The sequence below is a fragment of the Daphnia pulicaria genome, chromosome 6 (assembly GCF_021234035.1).
Source record: "Daphnia pulicaria isolate SC F1-1A chromosome 6, SC_F0-13Bv2, whole genome shotgun sequence".
Taxonomy (NCBI): domain Eukaryota; kingdom Metazoa; phylum Arthropoda; class Branchiopoda; order Diplostraca; family Daphniidae; genus Daphnia; species Daphnia pulicaria.
This window is the reverse complement of record NC_060918.1, coordinates 22390529-22416336: the sequence shown is the minus strand read 5'-3', so window position 1 is coordinate 22416336 and position 25808 is coordinate 22390529. Positions and strand designations below refer to the sequence as shown.

The 25808-nt window shown below is 43.0% G+C and overlaps 4 protein-coding genes and 2 long non-coding RNA genes across 15 annotated transcripts in view; 2 read left to right on the top strand and 4 right to left on the bottom strand.

Annotated features, from left to right (window-relative positions):
- LOC124342907 overlaps positions 1-19234 on the bottom strand; it is a 30412-nt gene extending 11178 nt beyond the window's left edge. For 4 of the 7 annotated variants that reach the window (XR_006918945.1, XR_006918940.1, XR_006918944.1 and 1 more), the window contains exons 1-4: positions 6832-6999; positions 6647-6765; positions 599-841; positions 123-225 (exon numbers count right to left, since the gene is read on the bottom strand). This is a non-coding gene — a long non-coding RNA (uncharacterized LOC124342907). Of the gene's footprint in view, positions 1-122; positions 226-303; positions 502-598; positions 842-6646; positions 6769-6831; positions 7000-19223 lie in introns of those variants that run through there. The other 3 variants (XR_006918943.1, XR_006918942.1, XR_006918946.1) reach the window with 3 other exon arrangements.
- The window catches only part of LOC124342686 (importin subunit alpha-5-like), a 97078-nt gene that overhangs the window by 59177 nt on the left and 12093 nt on the right, over positions 1-25808 (bottom strand). The window lies entirely within an intron of this gene.
- LOC124342550 lies at positions 851-6554 on the bottom strand. 2 transcript variants are annotated; one of them, XM_046795540.1, is made up of 2 exons: positions 4191-6554; positions 851-4115 (listed from the first exon to the last, which is right to left on the bottom strand). In XM_046795540.1, exons 1-2 carry the CDS (start codon positions 5878-5880, stop codon positions 1180-1182), a joined length of 4626 nt encoding a protein of 1541 aa, XP_046651496.1. In that variant the 5' UTR covers positions 5881-6554; the 3' UTR covers positions 851-1179. The 2 variants fall into 2 exon arrangements, with proteins under 2 accessions (XP_046651496.1, XP_046651495.1); XM_046795539.1 differs by having other exon boundaries at positions 852-3387; positions 3457-6554.
- LOC124342778 (mRNA-capping enzyme-like) lies at positions 20824-22631 on the bottom strand. Its single transcript, XM_046795938.1, has 6 exons — positions 22477-22631; positions 21752-22283; positions 21509-21691; positions 21341-21438; positions 21075-21265; positions 20824-20984 (listed from the first exon to the last, which is right to left on the bottom strand). The coding sequence occupies exons 2-6, from the start codon at positions 22178-22180 to the stop codon at positions 20902-20904; spliced, it is 984 nt and encodes a 327-aa protein (XP_046651894.1). The 5' UTR covers positions 22181-22283; positions 22477-22631; the 3' UTR covers positions 20824-20901.
- Positions 23106-23721, top strand: LOC124343010. 2 transcript variants are annotated; one of them, XR_006919093.1, is made up of 4 exons: positions 23106-23148; positions 23240-23374; positions 23446-23589; positions 23662-23721. It is a non-coding gene; the product is annotated as an uncharacterized LOC124343010 (long non-coding RNA). The 2 variants fall into 2 exon arrangements; XR_006919092.1 differs by lacking the exon at positions 23106-23148 and having other exon boundaries at positions 23214-23374.
- On the top strand, positions 23846-24821 carry LOC124342842 (fatty acid hydroxylase domain-containing protein 2-like). The gene is made up of 4 exons (XM_046796028.1): positions 23846-23980; positions 24047-24231; positions 24307-24436; positions 24498-24821. The coding sequence occupies exons 1-4, from the start codon at positions 23921-23923 to the stop codon at positions 24780-24782; spliced, it is 660 nt and encodes a 219-aa protein (XP_046651984.1). The 5' UTR covers positions 23846-23920; the 3' UTR covers positions 24783-24821.

The following is a 25808-nucleotide window of genomic DNA, read 5'->3' as shown; positions in this document are numbered from 1 at the left end:
TAAAAACAGCTGATTGGTTCGAGGAACGAAAAGACTGGCGTAGCAGTAGAGACCCAGCAGTCAACAATCATCCATCAAAATTCAAAAGTGCTCGACCACAAAAAGGGGAAATAGCAACTGACCTTTCATAGGCGTTGCTTCTCGTCGTGGAACTTGACTGGAACAGGTTCAAATTGCTGATGCGGTTTTCCGGATGAAATATGTCCCCGTCTCCTGGCAGCAACACTAAAAGAAGCATAGAAGAATTCAAATGAGTCAAAGCACTTCCAAATTCATGTATATTCCAATACATTCATCAATAACCTATTTGCTATTGAATTCGTTTGTTAGCGACTTACTAATGACCAGGCAGTTGGCAAGAACACGATAAATTAACTCCCTGCCGAATAAAGTTTTCAAAAAATACGTAACTCAAATAAATGTTGCATAACTCGAGGACAAAATAGGCAGGCAGCGATATTGAAAAGGTAGTCAACAAGTAGCCACAAGACCAAAGTGGTCGATCTCATTGATCAGACACAATCTGTCGATACATCAAACTGCGAAAGAGTCCAATCAGAAGTGTAATTACAGAGAGTCAGAGACGACCTACACTCACCGGGGCTAATTCTTCATTGACGACAGCCATTTTAAGGAAGCTGGGTCACGATCAATTGCCAATCAAAAAAGTGTGGACTGCAGCCCCCGGCATGAAGAACACAAAGGCAAACATTCCTCGTCGTCTCTTGAATGTTACAACGACGATGCCATCCTCTTTCCTAATATGGGCTCCCAATCCCAAGATAACAGATTTGGGACTCTTCCGGAATTGGTAACCTGTTGGGACGTTCGGCAGTTGTTTCTGTTAAGTAAGTCGACGCCGGCATACGTCGGCGTGATTGTATTAACGTGAGACTCGATTCACACACATACGCGCGAGAGCACAAGGGAAAAGAGACTGCCGGTCGAGACGAGAAGCCTCTCGCATCGCCCGTGGCAAGGGTGGGAGACCTCTGGCGGTCGACGTGGTAGATCTAGGATGTCCAGTACACAACAACCCTCCTCGAGCTGTTATAGCGCACAAGCGCAGATAAACAGCTGAACACAAGAATATGATGCTCCCCCCTTCCAAAAAAACTAAATGAATGAAATTTCAGCCAGTACGTTACACATCACATGAATGGAAATTCAGCCAGTACATTACACATCAAATATCACTCTCTTCTTTCGTACACGTTCGCTCCGACGTACGGGCTGCCGTCCAGCGTCTGCTGATGTATCGACCGAACTGCTGGCGGCGCCCAGGGGAAGAGACGCGCCCGGGAAGTTGTCCTGTTGTTCGCCGTCCGTCTGCCCGGCTGCCGCGTGCTGGACGTCCGTGCTGTTACCCGCGCCATCGCCTTCGTGAAATGCTGGCTGCTCGTTTGTCTCCGGAACAGCTACCATCGGGCGGAGGAATCTTCGGTTACGCCACAACACGCTCCCACTCGCGAATTTTATCCGGTAGGATCGATAACGACCAATGCTGACCACGACGCCGACCTTGTCCCAGAGCTTTGTCTTTGGCTCTCGCACCCGAACGTGGGTGCCCAATGATAGCGGGGCGAGTGGGCGAGCGTGCTCGTCGTAGCGGAACTTTACCTCCGCGTCGATCGCTGTTTGCCGGTCACGGCCTTCCATGGCTGACCGCCAATGAGGGGCGTATGCCGTCCGATGCGCTGGAATAATGGACCGTAACGGATGTCCAAAAACCATTTCCGCCGGTGACTTGCCGTTTTCTCTCGGGGTGTTTCGGAATTCCAACATTCCGCGGGCGAACTCGTCCGATGTGATATCGCCGTGGGATGAAATTTTTGTCACTAGGTCCTTCATCGCTGCAACTGCTGCTTCCGCGTGGCCGTTGCTTTGGGGGTAGTGTGGCGTAGAGCTGCCCCACGCTACGCCCCATTGGCTTAATTTGGTCTGGAAGCTGTGGGCTTCGAACTGTGGGCCGTTGTCGGACCGCAGCCGCACAGGAACGCCCAGGTCGACGAAATTTTCAATGACGGCCTGTGTAACTTCACGCGCAGACGGGTCGTGGCGCCATTGGTGAACGATGGGCCATCCGGAAAGGCGGTCCGCGTAGACGAGGACGTGTAACGAGCCCACCTGAAAAAGGTCAGCTGAAACATCTTCGAATACCCGTGTTGGCAGGGGGTCGCGCATTAGAGGCTCCTTCTGTTGATGTGGGAGTCGCTCTTGACATGCCTGGCAGCTTTCCACCCACAAGGTTATGTCGTTCGACATGCCCGGCCAAAAAACGGTTTGACGCGCCCGGCGCTTCATTCGTACGATGCCCTGATGGGCCGCGTGGAGCTTTTTGATTAACTCCCGGCGGGCCGGACGTGGAATGACGATGCGGCGGCCGAAGAGGACGAGGCCGTCGTCTACCGATAGCTCTTCGCGGACAGACCAATATTGGCGAACGCCCAGGGCTGTTTGATTGCGTGGTGTCCGGAATCCCGTTGAAATCGCCGCCATGAGCTCGACGTAATCGGGATCCGATTCAGCTACAGCTCTCAATTCGTCCAGCATGGGGTCGGACAGGTGAGACTCCACGTCGATGCCGTCCTCCTCCATCTCGTCGGTGGCCTGTTGAATACTGCTGACCTGGCGGATTACCACCCGTCTGGCAAAAGACTGGACGTCGTCGTTGGCAATCTCGTCGTCGGGGCTCGGGTCGTTCACAGGAGCCCTGGAAAGGGCGTCCGGAATGGAGTGGCTCCGTCCTTTCCGCCATATGGTCGAAAAAACAAATGGGGACAACCGCTCCTTTAAACGCTGGAGTTTGGGATTTTCTACCGCGTCCAGGGTGTATTTGTCCAGGATAGTGACCAACGCCTGATGGTCCACGACCAGCTGAAACGATGGTAATCCAAGGAGATAGAGGCGGCACTTACGCATCGCCCATTCGACGGCTGCCAGTTCCAGCTCCACAATGGCATAACGCGATTCTGTGTCGGTGCACCACCGAGAGTTGGCGTCGACGAGTTTCCAGATGTCTTCGTGACGCTGAAGCAGCGCATAGCCCATGCCGTTCTTCCGAGAAGCGTCGACCTGCAGCGACGTCTCCAGCTCCGGATCAAATGGCGCTAGGATAGGTGGCGCCACGAGAGCAGCCTTGACCGCGTCGAAGGCGTGGTCGTGGTCGGCTGTCCATAAAAATGGTGTCCTGGAGCTCAGAAGGGGGCGCAGCGGTGTTTTTGCGGCTGCCACCTCTGTAGAAAATCCGGCTAGTTGCTCGACGAGCCCCATGAAGGAGCGCAGCTCCGTGATGTTGGTTGGTTTCGGAAAATCCGAGATGGCCCGTAACTTTTCTGGATCGACGGATACGCCTCCCGGTTGGATTTGAAAACCGACCCACTGGACCTGCGTGCGAGCAAATTGAAATTTTTTCAGGCTGAAGGTGATACCGGATTTCCTGGCCGCTGACAGTACCGTGCATACTCCCGCTACGTGTTCCGGGAAGGAATTGTCAAAGCGGAGCAGGTCGTCCACTACCCGGACGGTGTTGCTGACGTTCTCGAAGGCTAGGTCGGCGCGCCGGTTGTATTCATCGCTGGAACTGCACAACCCCATCGGAGCTCGCAAATATTTAAACCTGCCCCATGGTGTCATGAAAACGGTGAGGTGCTGCGACGAGGGGGATAGGGGGATCTGGTAATATCCGTTGGCCGCATCAAACGTCGAGAAGAATTTTGCGTCACCCGTGATTTCCGCCACCGCGTCCCGCGGTGCTCGAGTGGGATGAGTTGGCCGTCGCACGAATCGGTTGAGACGCGTATGATCGACGCATATGCGTAAGGAGCCGTCAGACTTGCGTGTTACGACAAGTGGGGCCGCCCAGTCCGATGGTTCGGTCACAGGGCATATGATTTTCTTTTCGACGTAGTCGTCCAGCAATTTCTTTACAGCCGGGCGGTCGGCGAAAGGAAGGGGCCTGGATCCGTTGACGTAGAAAGGGGTGGCGTCGTCCGTCAGCTCGATAATCATCTCCGGTCCTTCCATGCAGTTGAGTGAACCTGTTTGGTCGAAGACGTCGTCGAACTGTCTGGCAATATCGTTCCCAATACGCTGAATGTCGTCTGGTGACGGATCTAGAGGAACAATTCCGTCATAAACGTACGGTGCCTTGCGGCGGTTTGCTGTCTGAAGGGAATTAATCTGCATACCGTGACGTGAATTCTTCCATGGCCTTGGGTATCCGTCGTGGAGAATTCCCAGGCTGATGCAGTCGTACCACGACAATAAAAGTCCCGAGATATCGGGGCTGAACGTGATAGTGATGCTTGCTGCCGTCCCTTCGTACGTGGCCGTAAACTCCTTTTCCCCTATTACTAGCAACGGGGTGGATTTGTCCGCCATGACGAGGTCGAAAGTGGATGACGACAAGTCTGCTTCAGAGAATCCTAGCGCGTGCAACACGTCCATTCCGCCAACAGTCGCCTCTGCCCCGCCGTCCGGAGTCACCTTCTCAATAGTGGTGGCTGCCTGTCCGGTTGAATGGCCCAGCTGTATGGAAATGGTGGGCGCCGGGCGTCGTCGCCTGCTGGCTTGCACATTGCCCACCACTATACGCTTCATATGCGCTCGTGAACGGCTTCCGTCGTGGTACCGACCGCTACTGCCTCCAGCGCCACCGCTAGCCGAACCTCCACCACTGCCACCAGCGCCACCGCTGTCCGCCGGCTCCGATTTCGGTTTTTTGGAATTTGGGCAGCATGGAGAAAAATGGTTGTTGGCGCCGCACAGATGGCACTGTTTGCCCATTGCTGGACATGTCTCACCCGCCCGGTGTGACAGGCGTCCGCACGACCCGCACCTGCTGGTGTCGGTCTGCCGTGCTGACCCTTGGTGCCTAGTTTGCATGTGAGAGATGACCGGCGCGTTGCTCAATGACTTCTCGTTGGCCTTGGCTGCCTCCTCGCTTCGACATATGTTGACGGTGTGTTGCAGCGTCGGGAACGGGCTCAGCGCGAGCAACTTCCGTCTGGTCTCGGAATCGCGTATACCCGCCATGATGCGGGTCGTCAGCCGAGTGTCGGAACAGGTGACACATAAGTCGGCTGCTTCTGCCAATCCACGCAAACGAATATAGAAATCGTCGAAAGTTTCTGAGGTGCTCTGACGACAGTCCTCGAAAGCGACGCGATCAAGTGCGATATTTCGCTTTGATCGGATGTACGTGTTGATTTGGTCCAAAACGTCGGTCGGTGATAATGGTGTCGCTGAAGGAATTCCGAGCGCCACCTCCACAATCTGCTGCATGGCTGGGTCGAGGACCATCCGGAAGGCGGCCATCTGTTCGTTGGAAGGGTACGTCGACAGCTGACTCAATTGGCAGAAATCGTTCCAACGATTCCTCCACGTACGTAGTTGGGAGAGCGACGCGTCGCCGTGAAGCTTGTCTAAACAAGATGGGTCGATTCTACGTCGTTGTTGCGCTCCTCCTACGCCGCCGCCGCCAGCGCCACCGCCGCCTACGCCGCCGCCACCAGCGCCACCGCCACCTGCGCCTCCGCCACCAGCACCGGGCAACCCTCCGCTACTGCCTCCAGCGCCACCGCTAGCCGAACCTCCACCACTGCCACCAGCGCCACCGCCGCCCTGTAGCAGCAGCTGTAATTGTTGATTAATGGCAGTCAATTGTTGCGTCATCGCCTGCTGATTCTGTTCGACCGAGGCGATCCGACCGGCTGCCGCCGACGCTGCTGCTGCGGCGGCTGTTGCCGCGTCCAATGCGTCGTCCACCGTCGCCATTGTGCCGGCTGTACTTGGCCGTGACGACCCGGGCAGGTCTGAAGTTGGCAGATGTACACGGGATGAAGACCTTAGATTATAGTTGTGTCCGGATGTGGACATAAGCCTGCTTGCAGCCTACGGATTGTCACCATAGATCGATGTCGCTCGATCGACGTGGCACTTGGTTTAGATCGTATCACGTGATACCGACACTCGCTGCGCAATAAAAACTTGGCCACACACACACGGGGACGGCCAGAAAACGAAAATGGCGGCCGCACCGCCTCAATAAACTGTAGAGTACGTAGAAGCGAAAGTCACCGCCCCAGGAAAAGTAAAATGTATATCGAAATGGCCCGCTGCCATACACACGTGATGAAATACAGGCCTAACGTAGAATATACACTGTAGGATAAATAGTTACCACAGCCCGTACGGGCAGAGCCGGTGGAGGTGCACAGACACGAGATGCCAAGATGGCCGCCGCGTGGGGCATGGACACCAACTCGCTGCAACGTTTCTCCACCGCACACGAAAAGAATTATGTCAGGTGACGAGTATGAAACTCGTTGAACACACTGAGGGATCGTAGATTAGTCCAACTGCGCCATGTTAAGTAAGTCGACGCCGGCATACGTCGGCGTGATTGTATTAACGTGAGACTCGATTCACACACATACGCGCGAGAGCACAAGGGAAAAGAGACTGCCGGTCGAGACGAGAAGCCTCTCGCATCGCCCGTGGCAAGGGTGGGAGACCTCTGGCGGTCGACGTGGTAGATCTAGGATGTCCAGTACACAACAGTTTCTATCATTGCCAGAGGCAAAAAGGATTAGAAGGGGAAGTTTCTGCAATGAATTAAACAATTATAACTATATAAACGTACCTCATAGCTTCTGACTTTCTGAGATTGGTGCCAAAATCAATCAGCGATGGAAACAGCATCCTTCATGAGTCCTTCATGAGAAGGCAAGGATCTAAAAGGTTTGTTTAAGAGCCTACAGCCTGCTAGACAAATTAGCAATTAGCAAACAAATGAAGACCAAGGAGATTAACAAAATATCCAATTACCTCGTATTTAGCTTTGGGGCTTGAACCTCATGCAAAAATAAAAGGCGGAAATAATCCTGTATGAAAACAAACAAGTTACATTTAGAGTCTGCAGGCCGAGAACAGGCACACTACACATGCAATGCTTTCCTGCCTTTCCAGTTGATTAAGATGTTGGCTGTCATTTACAAGTGTAAAGATCCATCCTCTCGGACGGAATAACTTTACAAAGAGAAGACTAAAAATAATAAAGAATAAACAACCAGAGGCGTTTTACCCACAAGCCGATGTATTGGACTAACACTAATAACTAGTAGCACAAATAATAATTAAGAATAACATACCGTTACTGAGATGAAAAATAGAAGAAACAGGAGACAGGATAAGACACTTGTTGACACAGCACTAGAACTCAACACAGAGCTCAACACTAATAACGCTCGGTACAAAAGAAGGGACCGGTAACTGTTAGACACGATTGAAGAAGGGAACTAAGATAAATCAAGACTAGAACAGGAACACAAGACGGAAGTAAATCAAGAACTAAAGACTGGAAGAGAACTAAGACTGAACTGGAACTGAACTGAACTGGCGGATCGAGAGTTCCTTATAAACCCTCGTACAAAATGCTAAATATAAATGTTTGCAAATCGAGAACAAAGGTAAGAACATTCCAGATTGGCAGCTGCAAACAAACGTGTTTGTAGCTGCAAATCTAGCTTCATAATTCTAATTAAGCTGGTTTAAGCATAATAAAATTATAATAATGGAAGAAGCAGTACATGAAGCGTATACAATAAAAGCTTGGCCAAAATAACTATAGCGCTTGTTTCGCACATGACTATATATGGTATGCGTGAATAATATTCAAATAAAATAGTATAATAATTCAGCGCGCGCTATCTAAGCGGACGCTTCATTACATCACTCCCACCTCCGTTGAATTACGCCCCGTAATTCAATTCAAAGGACGGCGCGCGCGTGGATTGACGGCGGTGGTAGCTTTAGGTTTGCATAGAAAACAGCAAAAACTTTTAAGCAGATTGCAACAGCCACAAGCTATAAAAATGCGAATCAGGATAATAGCGATGATGATGACTACTGCAAGAAGAAAATATTTCTTTATTTTTTCAATCCAATCCGGGTAGACAGACAATTCTTCGGCGTTGACTAAGATATTAGTGGTCCTTGGAACGTGAGATGGCGTGAAATTTCCGGCGGAGTGATCGTTAATTGTTGAAACGATATCTGCTAGCACGTTCATGCTGTCCAATAGGGCGTCGTTATAGGCTGGATTAGATTGATGCACATAATCAAAATATTTCACTTCATTATAGCGAAATGAATGCGCCAAAGTTTGTGTTGGGACCACAATCTGTGCGACGATTGGCCGCCAAGTCCCATTGCTGTAGGCATACGGCTTATCATTAAAGTTTATAAAGCCTACAGACCAGTAACATGGTGAAAACGGAACTAATTCCCAACCGTCACGATTTATGGTATATTTTTCAAATTTTGGCTGAGGTCCACAGTTTGTCACTTCTGCAGCGAACGACACGTTGCGCACTTTGCAAGTAATAGCTAGCACTGTTTTCCCGAACGCGCTCAGTTTAGTACACTTCGGAAGGTTGACCATGGATGCTGCCAGCCATCCGTTAAACTGGGCTGTAGAAACAACACGTTCATGGGTAGCTTTCCTTTTTTCGCACTGTAAGTTCTCTATTTCTCGAGTCAAGTCGTTTTCGTTGTCGAGGAGCTGGTCACGCAAGTATTGAAAGTTGGCGACGACATCAATACTTGCATCTTCTTTCAACACCGGGCGTTTTCTTGACACTTCCTCTAGCGAAGAATTTTTCGGAATAATTGGTGTTGTGAAAATGTATAGTTTAGGTTGGCCTATCACGTCAAAAGCATCTGCTTTAACGTCGCAAGTTGTCAGTGGTGGGAGGCACCTCTTGTTCGTTATTTGTATGTGAAATTCTAGTTCTTTTTCTTCATCGTGCATTCGGAATTTATTTGGTGTGCCGGTTGTTATTATTATCGCGACACCAGATTCAACCAGACGTGCTTTAGGCTCTGATTTTACGGTAAATGTTTTATCCCAAATTAAAGTAAGGTGATTGTGGGATATGCTGCCCGCTGTTGCTGGCGCTATTCCAAGGGGAGTTGAAAAACTTTCCCCTTCTGTTTCTTGGTACAGTTGGATTTTTTCGACGGCACAGTTGATAGTTTCGGCTGTGACTGTTTCCAACCACCATCCATCTTCCACTGGTTCTTGATCGTAGAAAAATTTATTGTCGTTGATCGTCATTGGTTGTTCATTGCACCGACGGCTTTCGTACATTGTTAGGCACTCGAGAGGTGAAGTTTCCAAGGCAATTTTGTCAGGCACAACCACTTTTTGACCGAAGAAGCTTGTAGTAATGTGTTTGATTTGCTTCCATCTTGCACAAATATAGCCAGGGAATTTTAATTCTTCCCGTTTTTCAGTGTATACTGAATAATTAACTGCATTTGTGCGATTTTCATTTTTTTCGGGCTGACAGTCTTCATCGGAGAATTGCAGAACTCCTTTTTGAGACGCTTGCTCGCAATCACAGACGGTGACCTCGAGAGCGGTTAGGCCTAGAGCGTATAGGCCTAGCAGCAGTAGCATACGGAGAACAAACATTCCCGTGCTACTGATGACAAAAATTTATAGAGTAATACAAAATTCACACATAATATAACAATACAGTAAGAAAAGATTCAAAGAATAAAAATTATCATTTAAAGCATTTATCAATCATCGGTTGTGGGTTTTTTTTTCTATTAAGATTTTCTCGTAGCGAAAGCGATTTTTGTTTTTTATGGGTTACAAAACAAATTTAAGACAAAATATAATCAATTATAAAAAGAACACGATGAATGGGACAATATTAAGATATTGGATAATAATGTGGGAGGGTAAAGATTTTTTTGGAGGGTAAATATATATACTGGACGCGCAAGCAAGGGAAATATTCAAGAAAAACGGCGTCTACAAAGAAAATAAATTCGTTTTTTGTTCTAATAACTAGGCCTACCGTCATTATCTTGACCTAAAAGTAAATTTACTGTTTGAAAATTTCAAGCGTTTGCACTATTGACGCGGAATAGGCTACTATTTAAATCAAAATGCAAATATCAAAATGGTTTATTCTTTTTCTCTTGTTTTCTACTTCTTATTCTTTCACGGTATGCTTCCTCTCATGCCCTCCCTCATTCTTCCTTCAGTCTCCGTCTCTCATAGTATGCTCCCTCTTATTCTCCCTCCCATTCTCCCTCTTATTCTCCCTCTTATTCTCCCTCCCATTCTCCCTCTTATTCTCCCCCTTATTCTCCCTCTTATTCTCCCTCTTCGTCTCTCATAGTATGCTCCCACTTGCTCTTTCTCTCGCTCTTTTCTACTCCTTTTTTTCATTCTTTGTTATGTTTTAAAACTTCTTTTTCCTTCTCACTATTCCTGTTTTTCCTACTGCTCTTTTTTTCGATATTTACTGAACAATTTATTTATTTTCTATTTGATGCATTAAGGTAAAGTATATTTTTGTTGGGGATAAGCATATAAGAGAATGAACGTTTAAAAGCATGTAAAGGCGTACATAGCCTCAAATGGCAAAAAAAAAAAACAGAACATCCAAAACAACAAATTTTTTAATTAATTTTCGGGACTTTCTTCTTCCCGCTCCCACTCCTCTGCAGGTAGCCCGCTCCGATTGGAACGGCCCACATTCCCTTGTTGAATCCAATTCGGTTGTGGATTTTCGATTAAATGGGGCGCTGCCGGTTGGCCCCAGTACATATCCCACTCTTCTGGGTGTGGGTCTACTGGGCTGTTTCTTGGAGATGGTATGGCCCACGCATCCGGTTCTTCTCCCCACGGGTCTCCATTGTTGATGCCTTGCAGTTGCTCGCGTCTCCATCTCACGAATGGGGATTCGCGGCCATCATTTTCTTCTCTTTCGTTTACATCTTGAACGGGTCTTACGAACGGGACTCCGAACCCTTCGTATTCCTCTTCTCGTTCTTCCCTTTCTCTTGCGTCAACGGGCTCGTAGTTGAAGTGATGTCTTTGTTGATCCGGGACGTTCCAATTTAGTGGTGAACGTCTGTTTGCCGGATCCACATCGAGTATAGCTCTCATGTTCTCCCTCACTTGAACCCAATTGCCAGTATTGACTGACTCCGATAGCCTGTTCATATATACCGCTGTAATCAAATTTTTTGAGAGCTCACTTCGACGGCCTAGAGCCTCCCAGTGGTCCTCACCTGGACCCAGGCAAACGTCACCCGCGTTGTAACGGTGATAAAATTGTAAGTCCTGTTGACTACTACGCACTTCCATAACTCTCTCCTCGGGCATTCTGTTTGGAAGGTGCACTACCCGCCCGTCTTCAAACTCGACCCTACGGATATCAGCACTGTCGGTAGAACTTTCGCTGCGTGATGGGGAATCCATTTTTTTTCTTTTTGAAGAGAACTTTTAACTTTAGGAGAAAACACAAACAAATATTGCACACTGTACGAATGTAAATGTTGGAGTGGGTGAACAAGGATCGATCTCTTGGCTAATAACCCTCTTTCCTCCTATTGAATCCGTCGTGGGCGTTTCTATGTTTTATTAGATGTTTAATTTGGTCAAGATTTTTCTTTTTCTCTTTTTCTCTTTTTTTTTTTTTTAAACATCTGTTCTATAACGGGCGGGTTCGCGGCGAATTCTTTTGGGTCTTTCATTCAAATATTTGGGATCGGCCACTTTTCTTGTTTCTTTCTTCTTTATTTCTTTCTTTTTCTCTGCCGTTGCTACTGGGTGTAAATTTGCTTGAAGGGGCTGAGTTGGTGTTGATGGTGCGTTAAATATGATATCAGCTAACACAGGGGAGGGTGGACAGGGGGAAACGCGCTCGCGATAAGGACGCGAGTTTCTATTTTTAGCTTTTTGAATATTGCTCCCCTTTTTCTCTTTACTTGTGCTTTTTCTCCCCGTATGCAATCCTTTTTCCTTTTCGTTTGCATTGACTTTCGTTGTTTCTTTTTCGGCGTTATTCTTATCTATGCTAGAATTTTCCTCGTCTGTTAGGCCTACGTCGTTTACGTTTTCTTCGTTTTCCGTTTCAATTGAATCGCTTTCATTACTAAAAGTTTCCCAGCCATCGTCATTACTTTCACTTGAAATACTTGATTCTTCGCTATTTATTTCGTCATCTTCATCCTCATTACTGTTACTAGAAATATTTGATTCTTCGCTATTTATTTCGTCTTTTTCATCCTCTGCTCCTTCTGTTACTTGCGTACTTATTGACTTAAAGCGCGGGTCTTTTATTTCGGCTGGTTTCTCTATTTCTGGGCACGCTTCGTCTTTCCACAGCATCGTTTCAAACAGCGGTTTTAGCCTATTCACATGCACGCGTTGGATATTATAAGAATTGTCGGCGATGTCTACTGTCTTGTTATTATAAGTTTTAATTACTCGAAAGGGTCCTTTATATTTTGAAGTAAATTTCTTACTGTCTCCGGTTTGTACTACCACTATATCTAATAGAACTCTATCCCCTACTACATATTTATTTTCCTTTGCTCTTTTGTTATATTGTTCTCGTTGCCGCTCCCTCGCTTTTTCACTTTCTTCCCGTACTCGTTGAAAAGTGTAGCGTAAACGATTGACCAGATTTCCTACATAATCGGAGGGTGAAATATTTGTTTTAGGGATTGCTCCCAGAAATTCATTTATAGGTATGTTGGCATCTCTACCGTGGATGATATAATACGGGGTCTCGTTTGACGAAGAATGAATTGAATTTCTATAGGCAAAGAGTAAAGGGTCGATTAAATCTTCCCAATCTTCATGATTACCGTCTTTTAATTGTTTTCTTAACATGGTCGTTATCGTTCTATTAAATCTTTCTGTCTCTCCATTACTAGCCGGGTGATAAGAGGTCGTTAATCTATGTTTTATTTTCAATTTTTCGCAAAAATATTTAAATAATTTTGAAGTGAAATTTGTTCCTCTGTCTGAAACGATAGCATTAGGCATTCCGTGCCGGGTCACTACTGTGTCAAATAAACATTTGGCCGTCGTTAAAGCTTTCTGATTCTTTAGCGCGAATGCTTCTGGCCAACGGGAAAAATAGTCCGTGACTACCAAGATATATTTATTTCCGTTTGTTGATGCTGGTGTTATTGGACCCAGGAAATCAATTCCTATGACTTGAAAGGGTGCTTGTGCTAGGTCATGTGGATGTAAATAGGCCTTTAACGTACACTTGGAATTTTCTGTACATTCTTTACAAGCTTTACAATATTCTTCGATTTCTTTTCTCATTTTTGGCCAATAATAGTTATTTTTAACTTTCAAGTATGTGCGAAGAAATGCTAAATGACCTCCCATTGGTCCGTCATGAAGCTCTTTTAATACTAGCAAACGAAGCGAAAGGGGGAGAACTAGCTGATGGTTTATTTCGTTTCTCTTGCTCTTTTTTGTTAAAATTTCCCGTCGGTAAAGCACTCCGTTGACTACTTCAAAATATTCTATTTCTTTTGCCCATTCTGGTTTCTTGTTTTCATATTTTTGATCTAATTCCCCGGTTTCTAAATAAACTTTAATCTCTTTACATAATTCGTCTTCACTCTGCTTTTCACATACATATTGAAATTTATCCGTCGATTGGATTGTTACTAGGCTCGCTATCTTCATACGTGAAAGAGCATCTGCGTTTTGGTGAACTCTCCCAGGCCTATACTTTATTTCGTAATTTACTCCTGCTAATTCTATAGCCCATCTACCAAGTCTACCGTTACTATCCTTCTGATTTTTTAACCACTGAAGAGCTGCGTGATCAGTAATTATCTCAAAAGGCCTATCTAGTAAATAATGTTTAAAATGTTTTATTGCATAAACTATCGCCAATGCCTCTTTCTCAGTAGTACAGTATTTCATTTCTGGCTTCGTCAGCTGTCTACTTGCATAGGCTATCGGGTGTTCTTCTCCGTTTTGCACTTGCGACAGTACGGCTCCAATTCCGTAGTCACAGGCATCGGTGAAAAGTAAAAACTTTTCGTTGAAGTTGGGATATGCCAGTATGGGCGGCGTCACAAGACGGTCGCGTAACGTTTCAAACGCCTTCTGATCTTCTTCCGTCCAAGTGAACGGCTGTTTTAACATATCCTTATGCGTCTTTCTAGTTAATGGTTTTGCTATCGCGCCAAAATCTGGTGAAAATTTTCTATAATATCCAACAAATCCTAGAAAGGAACGAACTTCATCTGCTGATGCCGGTATTTTGTAGTTCTTTATTTGCTCGATTTTTGCTGGGTCTGGTTTGATACCCTCCGCTGTTATCACATGGCCCAGATAATTAACTGATCTTTGCAAAAATTGACATTTTTTGAATTTTAACGTTAATTTTGCTTCCCTTATCAACTCGAATACTTCACGGAGGTCTTCCAAATGTTGTTCAAATGTGTCTGAAAAAATTATAACGTCATCCAAATAGACCAATGCCTTCTTCCCTAAGACGTCTCTCAAGGCATAATTCATTAGCCGTTGGAAAGTTGGTGGCCCGTTACATAATCCAAATGGCATTCTCGTAAACTGATAAAGGTGATCTTCTATTACAAATGCTGTTTTTTCTTTGGCCGATTCTTCCAATTCAATTTGATAATAGCCTGAGGCCAAGTCCAAAGTGGAGAAAAACTTTTTTCCGTATAACTTATCTAAAGTGTCGTCAATACGAGGCATCGGAAAAGAATCTTTCTTTGTTATACTATTTAATTTACGGTAATCAACACAAACTCTTATTTCTCCATTCTTTTTTATAACTATAACTACTGGTGCTGCCCAAGCTGAAATTGATTCCTCTATAATCCCAGCTTTTTTCAAGTCAGCCAATAACTTAAGAACTATATCTTTATATTTTACATGTAAGCGATATGGGCGTAGTCTGATAGGGCCTCTCCCTTGTGTGTCTATCGTATGTTTTATTAAGTCGGTACTACCCAACTCTGAAGTTTCAGAAGCGAAAATTTTTTTAAATTCAAAGATTAAGTCCGAAAGGGGTTCTCGAAATTCTAAATCAACGTCTGGGAATTCAAATGAATCAACTTCTGGATTTTTACCGCTTCTCTCCTTTTCTGCGTTCGCGTACGCGTTTTCAGTCTCTATCTTTCTACTCTGCTTTAAATAATCGCTTGACCTTAAATCTAAGCTTAAATCACTATTAAGATCCTTTGGAACCTCATTATAAAATGTCGGCTCTTTAAGATCTTCTGCTACCTCCATAGGCTTGCAAAAAAAATCTGTTGCCTCAAAGCTCCGTCGTAAATCAACTTTAGGCTCTTTTAAGCTTTCTGACGCCACCAGGCTCCTTCTTGGATAAACCTCTGGCTCATTTATATTTTCTGACACCGTAAGAATCCGACGGGAAAAATCCTTAGGTTCGCAAAAAAAATCTGCTGCCACAATGTTCCGTCGTGAATAACCTTGCGGCTCTTTAAAGCTTTCTGGGTCCTCATAGTATTGTCTTAAACAATCATGAGTTTTATCCCCTAAACTACTATCATTATCTATTTCAACTTTATCTGGGTCCTCACAGTTTAACCAAACTTGAGTATTATCCCTTAATTTATTATCATTATCCATATTTCCTTTTTCTGGGTCCTCACAGTTTAACCAAACTTGAGTTTTATCCCCTAAACTACTATCATAATCTATTTTTACTTTTCCAATGATTGAACTCGCAATTTCAATCGTTCCTAATTGAGAAGATCTTGGTAAACAAACAGAATGCATTGAATGATTTTCTACTAATAAACTATATTTTCCATCGTTCGAAACGGTGCTAACAAAATCTCTTATTTCTAGACCACCTGGTAGTGTTTTATTAGACGTAAAAACCACTGTCGCTTTAGGAGAGACGTAAGGAAATGATCTCTTCATCTTTGCCTCAATTACCATAACTGATTGCTGGGGTATTTTTACTCGTTGACTTGCTGTAATCGTCATTTCGGGCGCTGGTCCCGATGTGCCTTTTTGTTGGTCTGGCTCCTCTCTAGCTAGATAAATGCTCTGATTTTCCCCATTAATTGTAAAACCATGTTTCCTAATAGCATCCCATCCTAAAATACAATCTTCTGAAATACCATCACTAATCACAAAATTTTGGAAAAATCTAACATCTCCATAATATATAGGCAAAATCACTTGTCCAAACGTATTTAATTTTTTGTCATGTACATCATATAAATCAAAATCGAGTTTGCTGCAGGTCCCTCGACTTCGCTGTGGAAGAGATTGAAAAAGATTGTAATGCATGACACTTCTAGCTGCTCCTGTATCAAATAAAGCCTGAAAAGAACGCTGAAAACTTGAAAGAGGAATTCGAGGAGTTGATTCATTTGTTAATGTAGTTAACTTAGCAATATTTCGGGATTGAAGAAGAGGCTCACTATCAACTGACCCGAAGCCACAGTTGATACTTATTGGTTTCCCTGTTTCCTTGGAGGGGGTCCTGGTAAATTAGGATGACCTGGGCCCATTGGTTTCATTTGACACTCAACTGATTTGTGTCCGATACCTCTGCAATTGTAACAAATTGGCGGTTTTGCTGACTCTAAAGCTTCAACTTGTTGATTCTGAGAAAAGCTTTGTTGAAAATTTTGTTGATGATTTGGCTGAAAATTTGGTTGATAATTTGACTGAAAATTTGATGGAAAATTTGGTTGAAAATTCTGTTGCCTTGGAACAGGGCAATTATTCTTTACATGGCCTTCTACACCACACGAAAAACAAATGAGTGGAAATCTAGTAAACTGCTGGGTCGGAGTGGATGGTTGATTGGGTATTTGAAAAGGTGTAGGGAAATTTGGTCTAAACCCTGGCTGCTGAAAAGCATTTTGATTCGGTTGCCACTGCTGTGATCTGGGTGGTCGAGGCTGCCAACTTGGTCTATTATAAAAAGGCTGATTCGGTTGCGTATTATTACTGATAAGTGGTTTATAAGGCAATCTGAGACTATTTCCATTATTGGGGTAAGTTGGCTGAAAATTTTGCATTTGATTTTGAAAGGTTACTTGTTTCTGAACGTGTTGTTGTTTTCCGTCTTTTGTCAACAGAAAGCTAACAGCTTTTGAAAGTTCTTGTATACAATTAGCAATTTCACTTTGGTCAGTAGCTGTTTCTTCTGCCTGTTTATTCCCCTGTTTTAATGCAGACGCTATTGCATTGACCGTTTCGTGTTGTTCCCTTACTATCTGTTTGATTTCTTGTATCTCTGAATTATTCGAGTGACTAGTCTGATTGATAGCATTAACAAATTCGTGTCTCTCCTTATTGGATTCAATAGCTTCCATACGAACCGAATATTTTCTTGTTGCGGCAACAAGTTCGTCAAAGGTTCTGAATTCTTTATATTTAACTTTCATTTGTAATTTTTCATCAATTCCATCTATGAATTTTTCTTTTAAAATAATTTGAAAGGAGTCTTCTTCATAATTCTTGGGATAAGCGTATCTGAATAGTTCCTTAAGACGAATAGCGAAATCATAAATCTTTTCCCCTGGTTTCCTATTTGCTTTTTTAAACTTTTTTAAAGACTTCTCTGTCGTTTCATCTCCGTGAAAATGGTCCAATAATTTTTCCTTAATTTCCTCAAATTTGTCATTCCCGCTGTGTAAAATATATTTCATAGTTCGATGTGCCTTATCTGTCATTTTCTTATATAATTCTAGAATAGTGTCTTTTTCCGTCATATCAGAGTCATACATGATGGCTTCAAATGTTTCTAGCCAAGTGTCAAATCGCTGGAGAGCACCTCCAGAAAAAGATGGTAAAGATTGTAGGCTTGAGCGGACATATTGATCTTTTTGAAAAGCGGATAGATCTGAAGCTGCTGCAAATCTAGGTGTAGTATTGGTATTCATTTTGGTAATTAAATTTGAGTTTGATAATAAACAAAAATCCTCTATTCTGGCACTACGCTTAGGACTAGTCTGAGGCGTGCTTGGAATCTTTCTATGTTGTTTCTTATTTCTGTCTCTATAATCGATTGACTCGATGGGCTCAGTTCCCTTGTTTGTATCGGTGCTGTTACGCGATTCTCCAAAATCTGCGAAGATCCCGTCGAGCGTCTGCTCCTTTGTGATCGTCTTCTCTGACTGGGTACTGCGTAACACTCCAAATCTCTGTGATTGTTCTGAAGGCTCTGTCTGTCCACCTGGACTGGTTCGACGCAAGCTAGAGTTCTGTTCCCTCGCGATCGTCTTCTCTGGTTCGGGACTGACTGATTCTCTGATTGTCTTTGATTGACCTGAAGGCTCTGTCTGTTCACCTGCTGGACTTGTTCGACGCAAGCTAGAGCTCTGTTCCCTCGTGATCGTCTTCTCTGGTTCGGGACTGATTGATTCTCTGACCTGCTTTGATTGACCTGAAGGCTCTGCCTGTTCACTTTCTGGACTTGTTCCTCGGAAGCTGAAACTGCTAATGAAATTAATTTCTTCAAATTCTTCTTCGTTTTCTTGATCAATAATTCTAACTCCCGGACAGATATTTTGCGTGAGAACCTCTTGACTTGGGGAAGCTGATTTAATTTGTTCGATAGACTGATCAGCTCCGGCCTGAGTGTTTCCAATGGCCCCGGATTGAGTGATTGTACTTGTCCCAATTTGTAAACTAAGTTCAGAAACGTGTAGAGGGCTTGAATATTTCTCAGAAAATTGGCGTGTGAATTTATAAAACTTTCTAGCACGAAGTAAGACGCTTCTCCAATTTCTTGAACTACCGAGTGATAATCTCCGTCCTCGTCTACTCTTTGTATTTCCTGGCTTGGAAAATAATTTAGGAAATGTTCTTCTCTTTTTGGTACGAACGGAAGAAGTTCGTGAAGACACAGAATTTCCCCCAGAAGGAATGTCAATGTTTTCCTCCCGCAATTTATCAATACTTCCGTCAACAGCTTGATTCCCCGGACTGGTCCGCTTGCTTCCCTCAGCTCTGGCTGGGTTAGCTCTAGTTGGGATTTCGATAATTCGGTTGTTATCTCTGCTAACTTCGTCGCCGCTGATAGATCTATCAGCTCCGACTCTGTGTCCAACTCCTGAATATTCTGGAATAACCGAAGTAATTGCGTCCAGACTGCTTGACTGTTTTTTTGAAAATCTGTCTTTCTTTCCTCTAAGTTCTTCAAAGCTAGGATTAATGATGGAAGTAGATGAACTACTTTCGGATAAACTGCATTCGGCCCTAGTATTACTCCTTCTACTGTTCTTCGAATCCGAATTTCTATTTGTTCCGCTACTAATCTGTTCGATTGAATTTCGAAATGGTCTGCCATTCGTTGTTTTCTCTTTGAAATAATTTGAGAGACGACGTGTCCAATCTATTATTGGTGTAATTCGACGAGAAGATTTGGGCGTGGAAGAATCAGTGAGATAAGGCAACAAAGGGGAGGAAACGTCGTCACTACTGTTAAAAACTGTTTCTTCTTCGCGAATCCATTGTCTACGTGGGGGTGTTTTTAATAACGGATCTACTTGCTGATAACCGGAGTATGATCTAAGTTTTTTCTGGATTTCACTGTACACCCTGGTTCTTAATTCTTTATCGGTAGATCCCTGAATTTTCCGGACAGGATCCTGGATGAGCTTCGCACTTCCAGTATCGACAATATTTGCAAAACTTTCTTGATAATCAGAAACTACAGAATTCAACGGAATCGGGGAAACAGGTGGGGCATGGATCTCGACTTCAACAACGTTGTACAAGGGATTCGATACACTTATAATAGGCGTGCGTACAAGTTTAGGTCTAGCACCAAATACATCATTATTCAACATTGTGGGTGAGTTCTAAAATCGCTGCCACCATTATGTAAAGATCCATCCTCTCGGACGGAATAACTTTACAAAGAGAAGACTAAAAATAATAAAGAATAAACAACCAGAGGCGTTTTACCCACAAGCCGATGTATTGGACTAACACTAATAACTAGTAGCACAAATAATAATTAAGAATAACATACCGTTACTGAGATGAAAAATAGAAGAAACAGGAGACAGGATAAGACACTTGTTGACACAGCACTAGAACTCAACACAGAGCTCAACACTAATAACGCTCGGTACAAAAGAAGGGACCGGTAACTGTTAGACACGATTGAAGAAGGGAACTAAGATAAATCAAGACTAGAACAGGAACACAAGACGGAAGTAAATCAAGAACTAAAGACTGGAAGAGAACTAAGACTGAACTGGAACTGAACTGAACTGGCGGATCGAGAGTTCCTTATAAACCCTCGTACAAAATGCTAAATATAAATGTTTGCAAATCGAGAACAAAGGTAAGAACATTCCAGATTGGCAGCTGCAAACAAACGTGTTTGTAGCTGCAAATCTAGCTTCATAATTCTAATTAAGCTGGTTTAAGCATAATAAAATTATAATAATGGAAGAAGCAGTACATGAAGCGTATACAATAAAAGCTTGGCCAAAATAACTATAGCGCTTGTTTCGCACATGACTATATATGGTATGCGTGAATAATATTCAAATAAAATAGTATAATAATTCAGCGCGCGCTATCTAAGCGGACGCTTCATTACACAAGAGTCATTGCACTAATAATTAAGTCACAGCATTAAAAATAGTATAAGAAAAATGCCTTCATGGCATTTGCAGTAAACAGTTGGACTACGGCATACTAGAGGATTTATCAAAAACAAATGTTGCACAGATTTGGACCACTTACTTTACCCCTTTTTTTCTAACTGTTAATCGCGAACTTAATTTGAACAAACCTTTCATTCAAACTGCGTCACTTATTATCATCTGCACTTTTGATGAAGTTAGATAAGACGAGGACGATCATACATCTTGTTTTTGACAATTACGAGACATTACGCTAAAGGTAAACCAGAAATACAAACAATCGCAAACAATTTTTCAGAAATAACGATATACGCAGTTTTTGGATTCACTTAGTCTTAGTTGACAAGAAATTCAGAAAAAGGTTGGAGCATTTGATTTTGATTCTGGGTGACACATTCAGAGCTGACCAAATAGTGTGGAATTTATCAAAATTTATTGGATTTTTCCTTTCGACTTGTCTAAACTTGTCTTCAAAATTTCCCGCGTCACGGGATTTTTCAGCATGTTCGTTTTGTCTAAAGAAATGAAAGAATTAATTAACAAATGTCCTTATCACACTCGAATTGTTTGCTTTCATTTAACGAATTCGGAAAATATTATATTACTTATAATGGCACGTCTGCTGTGGGGATGCGGGCGATCGTTCCTGATTCTGACCAAAATCCATTTTCCGTTTACGAAGCGACACTCAACGATGCGAAGATCAAGTTGTTGGATAACATCCGTCATGTCGATTGAGGCAAAATAAATTTCTTTATTATACGGACCAACCGCCTGCAATCCGGCAGTGTCAGTCCTACACGAAATAACGAAGAGAAAGGACAAGTGAAAATGATGTTTCATTTAGTAAAGGAACTCGGTGAGAACTTACCCATTTGACCCTTTCTGAATAACGATACGAAAGACACAATCATAATTCTCATTTTCTGTCCACTGTAAAACATGTTTACACGTCCCACCGACGTATTCCTTAAAAGCGCAAAATTTTAAAAGTCAAGTTGAATCTTGAATTGCGATGAAACAGTAAAAATGATTTAACCTGGTTTCTTGGGAAGAAGACTAAAGAACGAAGTGGATATTTAAATCCATTTTCGAATTCTGTATCCAGAAAATCAGCTGAATTACAGTCCAGGCAGTCCACTATATCCAAATTAAACACCTCGTTCTTAATGGATATCGTTTGGTGCTCCACCGCATCCAATCTCGGCTCCATCACATTTTCCTTAATACAAAAAGGTTGTTAAAAGAATTGGTACGTGAGGAAGACGTAATGATAAATTACTTTGACAAAAGCGATGCGTTGGAAAACGTTCATTTTCGTGATGTCTTGACCGTTGCATCGGACAGCATCGCAGATGACAAACGTCAGTTTTCCAGCATTATTTTCAGCATCCTTTTCCCTGGTAAAGATGCCATCGAGCACAGTGTCGGTAATTGGTCGACCTTCGATGGAGATGAATTGAACGGCACGATCAGTGTCCACGCGGAAGAAATATTGAGTCATGTTCTCCAAGTAAGTTTGGCCGGAAGAGTCGATGTAAAGTAGAAAACGTGGTCCGGATGGCTTAGGCGTCATAAAATCTCGCATAAAATGAGACTTCGAGTGGACCTGATGGATGTTTTCCATGGATAATGGAATGGCCCACAAGGCTGGGAAGAATGTGTGCTCAAACACACGAACTCCAACATAATTTCCTAGCAGAACCTGCATCTAGCGAACAAGTTGAGAATCTGTAACGAGACTGACACCCTCAACAGTTTCCTCATCCAGAAAGTGGATGTCAGGTTCTTTGGTTACGATAACCTGTGATAACCTGTGAAATAACACAAAAACAAAACAAAGGCAAATCCGAAGGTTAAGTTTTCTGGTTTTAATTGCAGTCGAATAGTGCTTAAACTAAACGTCATACATTTAATCACTGCTGTTTTGCTTTCTCTATTGACTACATTGTGTAGTACAAGACTCTTTACTAATGGAAAGAATCTGCTGATTATTTCCTTGTATACCTCGGTTGCTGGTTTTGTTGACTTAGAGTAAGCTCTGCATATGACTTAACTGGGTAACGCCAGTCTCTCGGAACTCGCCGTGGCTTTCTGGATTCACCACGATTCATTTTGAGATAATGTTGAAAATAAATAAGTCAAATGTTACTAAGTAAATAACTAAATATTTTGTAGCAATCACAATCAGCCTTCAGCACACGTCTCTTATACACTCAGTGAATGAGCAGAGGAGAGCAGCAGACAGCATCTAATTCGGGAGTATCTAATTTGCGCGAAATAACGTCCGCGCCTAACACACACATTGTGCTGCGCGCAATTCAATATAATGCGATCACGAAAAAGAAATCGCCATTTGTTGGCGCGCATTTTTGACATCACCTCTTTTGACGAGTGAGTTGTCCTCTTTTTTATTGTGTTCCGTTGTACCGACATTGTGAAAGGCATTTCTCTCAAATCCTTCATTGAAACTTTAAACTAAGTTGTAAGCCCATTACTGATTCCCCTGAGAGAAGATAATGCTGCAGACCCTTGCTAATACCGAAGCTTAGAGATCTTAAAGTCCTTTAGAGACATTTTATCAAAATTGTGGTCTGCACAATGAAATTATTTATTAAATTGAAACCTGCCTCAGTTTGAGACGATTGTGTGACTTCCTTTTTGTCATTTAAATTTTTGGTAATTCTAGTTTATTTATTTATTTTGTTTATTTTTACTTTCTGTTACGGACAATGAAAATTGTCCTAGCCGAAATAAATAATAAAATCAGAACTTTCAGGCAGTGAATGCGATTTCTTCAGCCCTTATTCGTCATGAATTGACGCCTTTGCGCACCCGTGCCTTGGGAACAATATCACATTTATTGCCGTGACGGACCGCCTCATGGCTCTATATAATGTGTTGTGTAAGTCCTTTTAATATAATATGCTTTTCTTTTGGTCTTAAGTCCCGCCTTTCTTCTCTGCCCAACATTAGGTTGCAAAGGGGGATTCGACTAGAAGTCACACGAAGTCCAAATATAATCATCGCAGAGATGAAACAGTCAAGTTGGCAGAAACCACTTCTCTTCGTTACGACTTCGCTACTCTTGCCAATCTTCTACGACCATACGCTAATGACGTAACTACGCTAATTGCTGCTTAGCTAGCCTACTAATCTGAAATATTTACTAATTTGGGATTTGACAACCAGGTCTCTGCAACAGTTTCGGACAGTTGTTGGTGTCGCTGCGGATTCTAAATGGATAACATTTCTTCAACTTGTTGGCATTAACGATTGGAATTTGTACGTCTGGGGTAAATTATTTTCTTAGTTGACTATTTGTTTTTCTGCGATAACATTTGAGTCTACTAAAAATCAAACAGGTATTGTTTTGTCTATCCAAATTCCATTTTGGAGTGTTGGCATCTTGTTCGCTTTTGTGGACTACTACAACTGGCCCAAATGGATTATGAGATACAAAATTCAGCCAGGTACCAACGAGCCAGTCGACTTAAATAAACTTACCGAGGTATTTGTTACATGTTATATTACAAAATTAAATAAGTAAATTTGTTCATTTTAAATGTTTCTCCAGACCATCAGAGTAGTGCTAGTCAATCAGTGGGTCATCGCTTTTCCACTGCTCATCGCCACCTACTATTTCCAGAAAATGATTCACCGAATGCCAGAAATTCAAGAGCTGCCAACCGTCGAGCGCGCGTTATTTGATTTTTTGGTCTTGTTCCTTTTTGAGGAGGTTGGAGTTTATTATGTGCACAGGTATTTAGTGGAAGCCAATGTGGAAGCGTATTCCTTATCCAAATATGGTTGTTTCACCAACTGGTTTCTCTGCAGACTGATCCACCATCCCAAACTGTACATCCGAGTTCACAAGAAACATCACGAATGGCGCGCACCTGTCGCCATAGCCTCCATGTATTGCACCGGAACGGAATATTTCTTGCTCTTGAGTGCAGCAGCTGTGGTATGTCCTTCTTATAGTTACCCACTAATTCAGTGAAATTAAAGATTTTCTTTTAAAATAGGGTCCACTCCTAATGAACCCTCACATACTCACTTTGTGGGTGTGGTACGCTTTTGTTCACCTGAGGAGCGTGAACGAACACACGGGCTACGAGTTCCCGTGGTTGCCAACTGCCGAGCATCACAACTACCACCACATAATCAACAATGCCTGTTACAGTCACTCCTATTTCCTAGACTGGCTCCATGGAACGGATAAAGGTTTCCGATCTTACATGTGCCGCAAAAGAGCTCTGAATAATTTTACTGAACGTTTGGAAACTTCAAATGCCAACTATTCGAAGTAGCACATTTGATGGCGTTTTCGAACTTAATGTTTCATTGAATTTGTTGAGTAGCGGAATCGGGATTTACTTTTATGCCCAGCATGGAAACATTTTGTGATATTGATTTTGGGTACAGAACGACTGCTCTGGTAAACTAATTTTGATTTGTTTATTCGATTGCAATGTATTCCTGTTTGTACCATTTAGCCTACTTAATCTTTTTACATAATACAATTTTCTTTGTTTTTGGAAAGAATATTATTATCATATAAAAAAAATCTTGCCTAGTCAAGTATAAATTTGTATCTTGAATGTCAGACATGGCTATCGTAAACGTGAACACAATGCTCCATTCGTTCACGCGTATCACTAATAAAATATCTATATGACAGACAGGTGCCAATAGAAAAACAAATTACCTTCGTGTGAAAGTATAAACCTATGACATATCTAAAATAGGATACAACCTTGATTATATAGGCCATCAAACTGACATCAGCACACCTCTTTTATGACCGAAAGTGACCGAAAGTATATAGTTTGTTGCTTTCTGGAATGTTCGATTGTAATACTACCAATTTTATTTTAACATGATTCGTGATCGAAGGTTATTATTTTCGTCATTGCGTGTTGTTATCATTCGTATTATTCTTTCTGGTTCAACAAATTGTTCACTAAAAAAAAATCGTGGCTGGCCTTGCGGAACTCTGAGCAATGTTTATTATTTTATTACAGCATTCCTGTCACAACATATACGTACGCGTTATTAGAATTCTGAATTTTACTGCAATAGAAGTTTAAGAACACTTTATTGGCTGGCGGGCACCGTAAAAGTATTACACAACTTCCTGATGGACGCAATCGACTCTCTTGGACTTGTCACATGCCTTTGAGCAAAGCATAAAGCGTCATGCAGGATCGCGCTAATTTCGCCTGCAGCATCTTATTGGAAATACATAGTCAAACAAACATATGGAGAGAGGCGTTGTTGCTGTTGGGCAATGGTTTCGATTTCTTAAATAACCAGCACGATCTTCCGTATGAATC

Coding starts and splice junctions, on each gene's coding strand:
- LOC124342550 (XM_046795539.1), bottom strand. CDS start 5,880: ATGTCCACATCCGGACACAACTATAATCTAAGGTCTTCATCCCGTGTA. Junction 3,388..3,456: donor ACGTAGCGGGAGTATGCACG/GTACTGTCAGCG, acceptor GCTCGCACGCAG/GTCCAGTGGGTCGGTTTTCA.
- LOC124342778 (XM_046795938.1), bottom strand. CDS start 22,180: ATGCAGGTTCTGCTAGGAAATTATGTTGGAGTTCGTGTGTTTGAGCAC. Junction 21,692..21,751: donor AACGCATCGCTTTTGTCAAA/GTAATTTATCAT, acceptor TTTTGTATTAAG/GAAAATGTGATGGAGCCGAG. Junction 21,439..21,508: donor TCTTCTTCCCAAGAAACCAG/GTTAAATCATTT, acceptor TGCGCTTTTAAG/GAATACGTCGGTGGGACGTG.
- LOC124342842 (XM_046796028.1), top strand. CDS start 23,921: ATGAGATACAAAATTCAGCCAGGTACCAACGAGCCAGTCGACTTAAAT. Junction 24,232..24,306: donor GGAGTTTATTATGTGCACAG/GTATTTAGTGGA, acceptor GTTTCTCTGCAG/ACTGATCCACCATCCCAAAC. Junction 24,437..24,497: donor TCTTGAGTGCAGCAGCTGTG/GTATGTCCTTCT, acceptor CTTTTAAAATAG/GGTCCACTCCTAATGAACCC.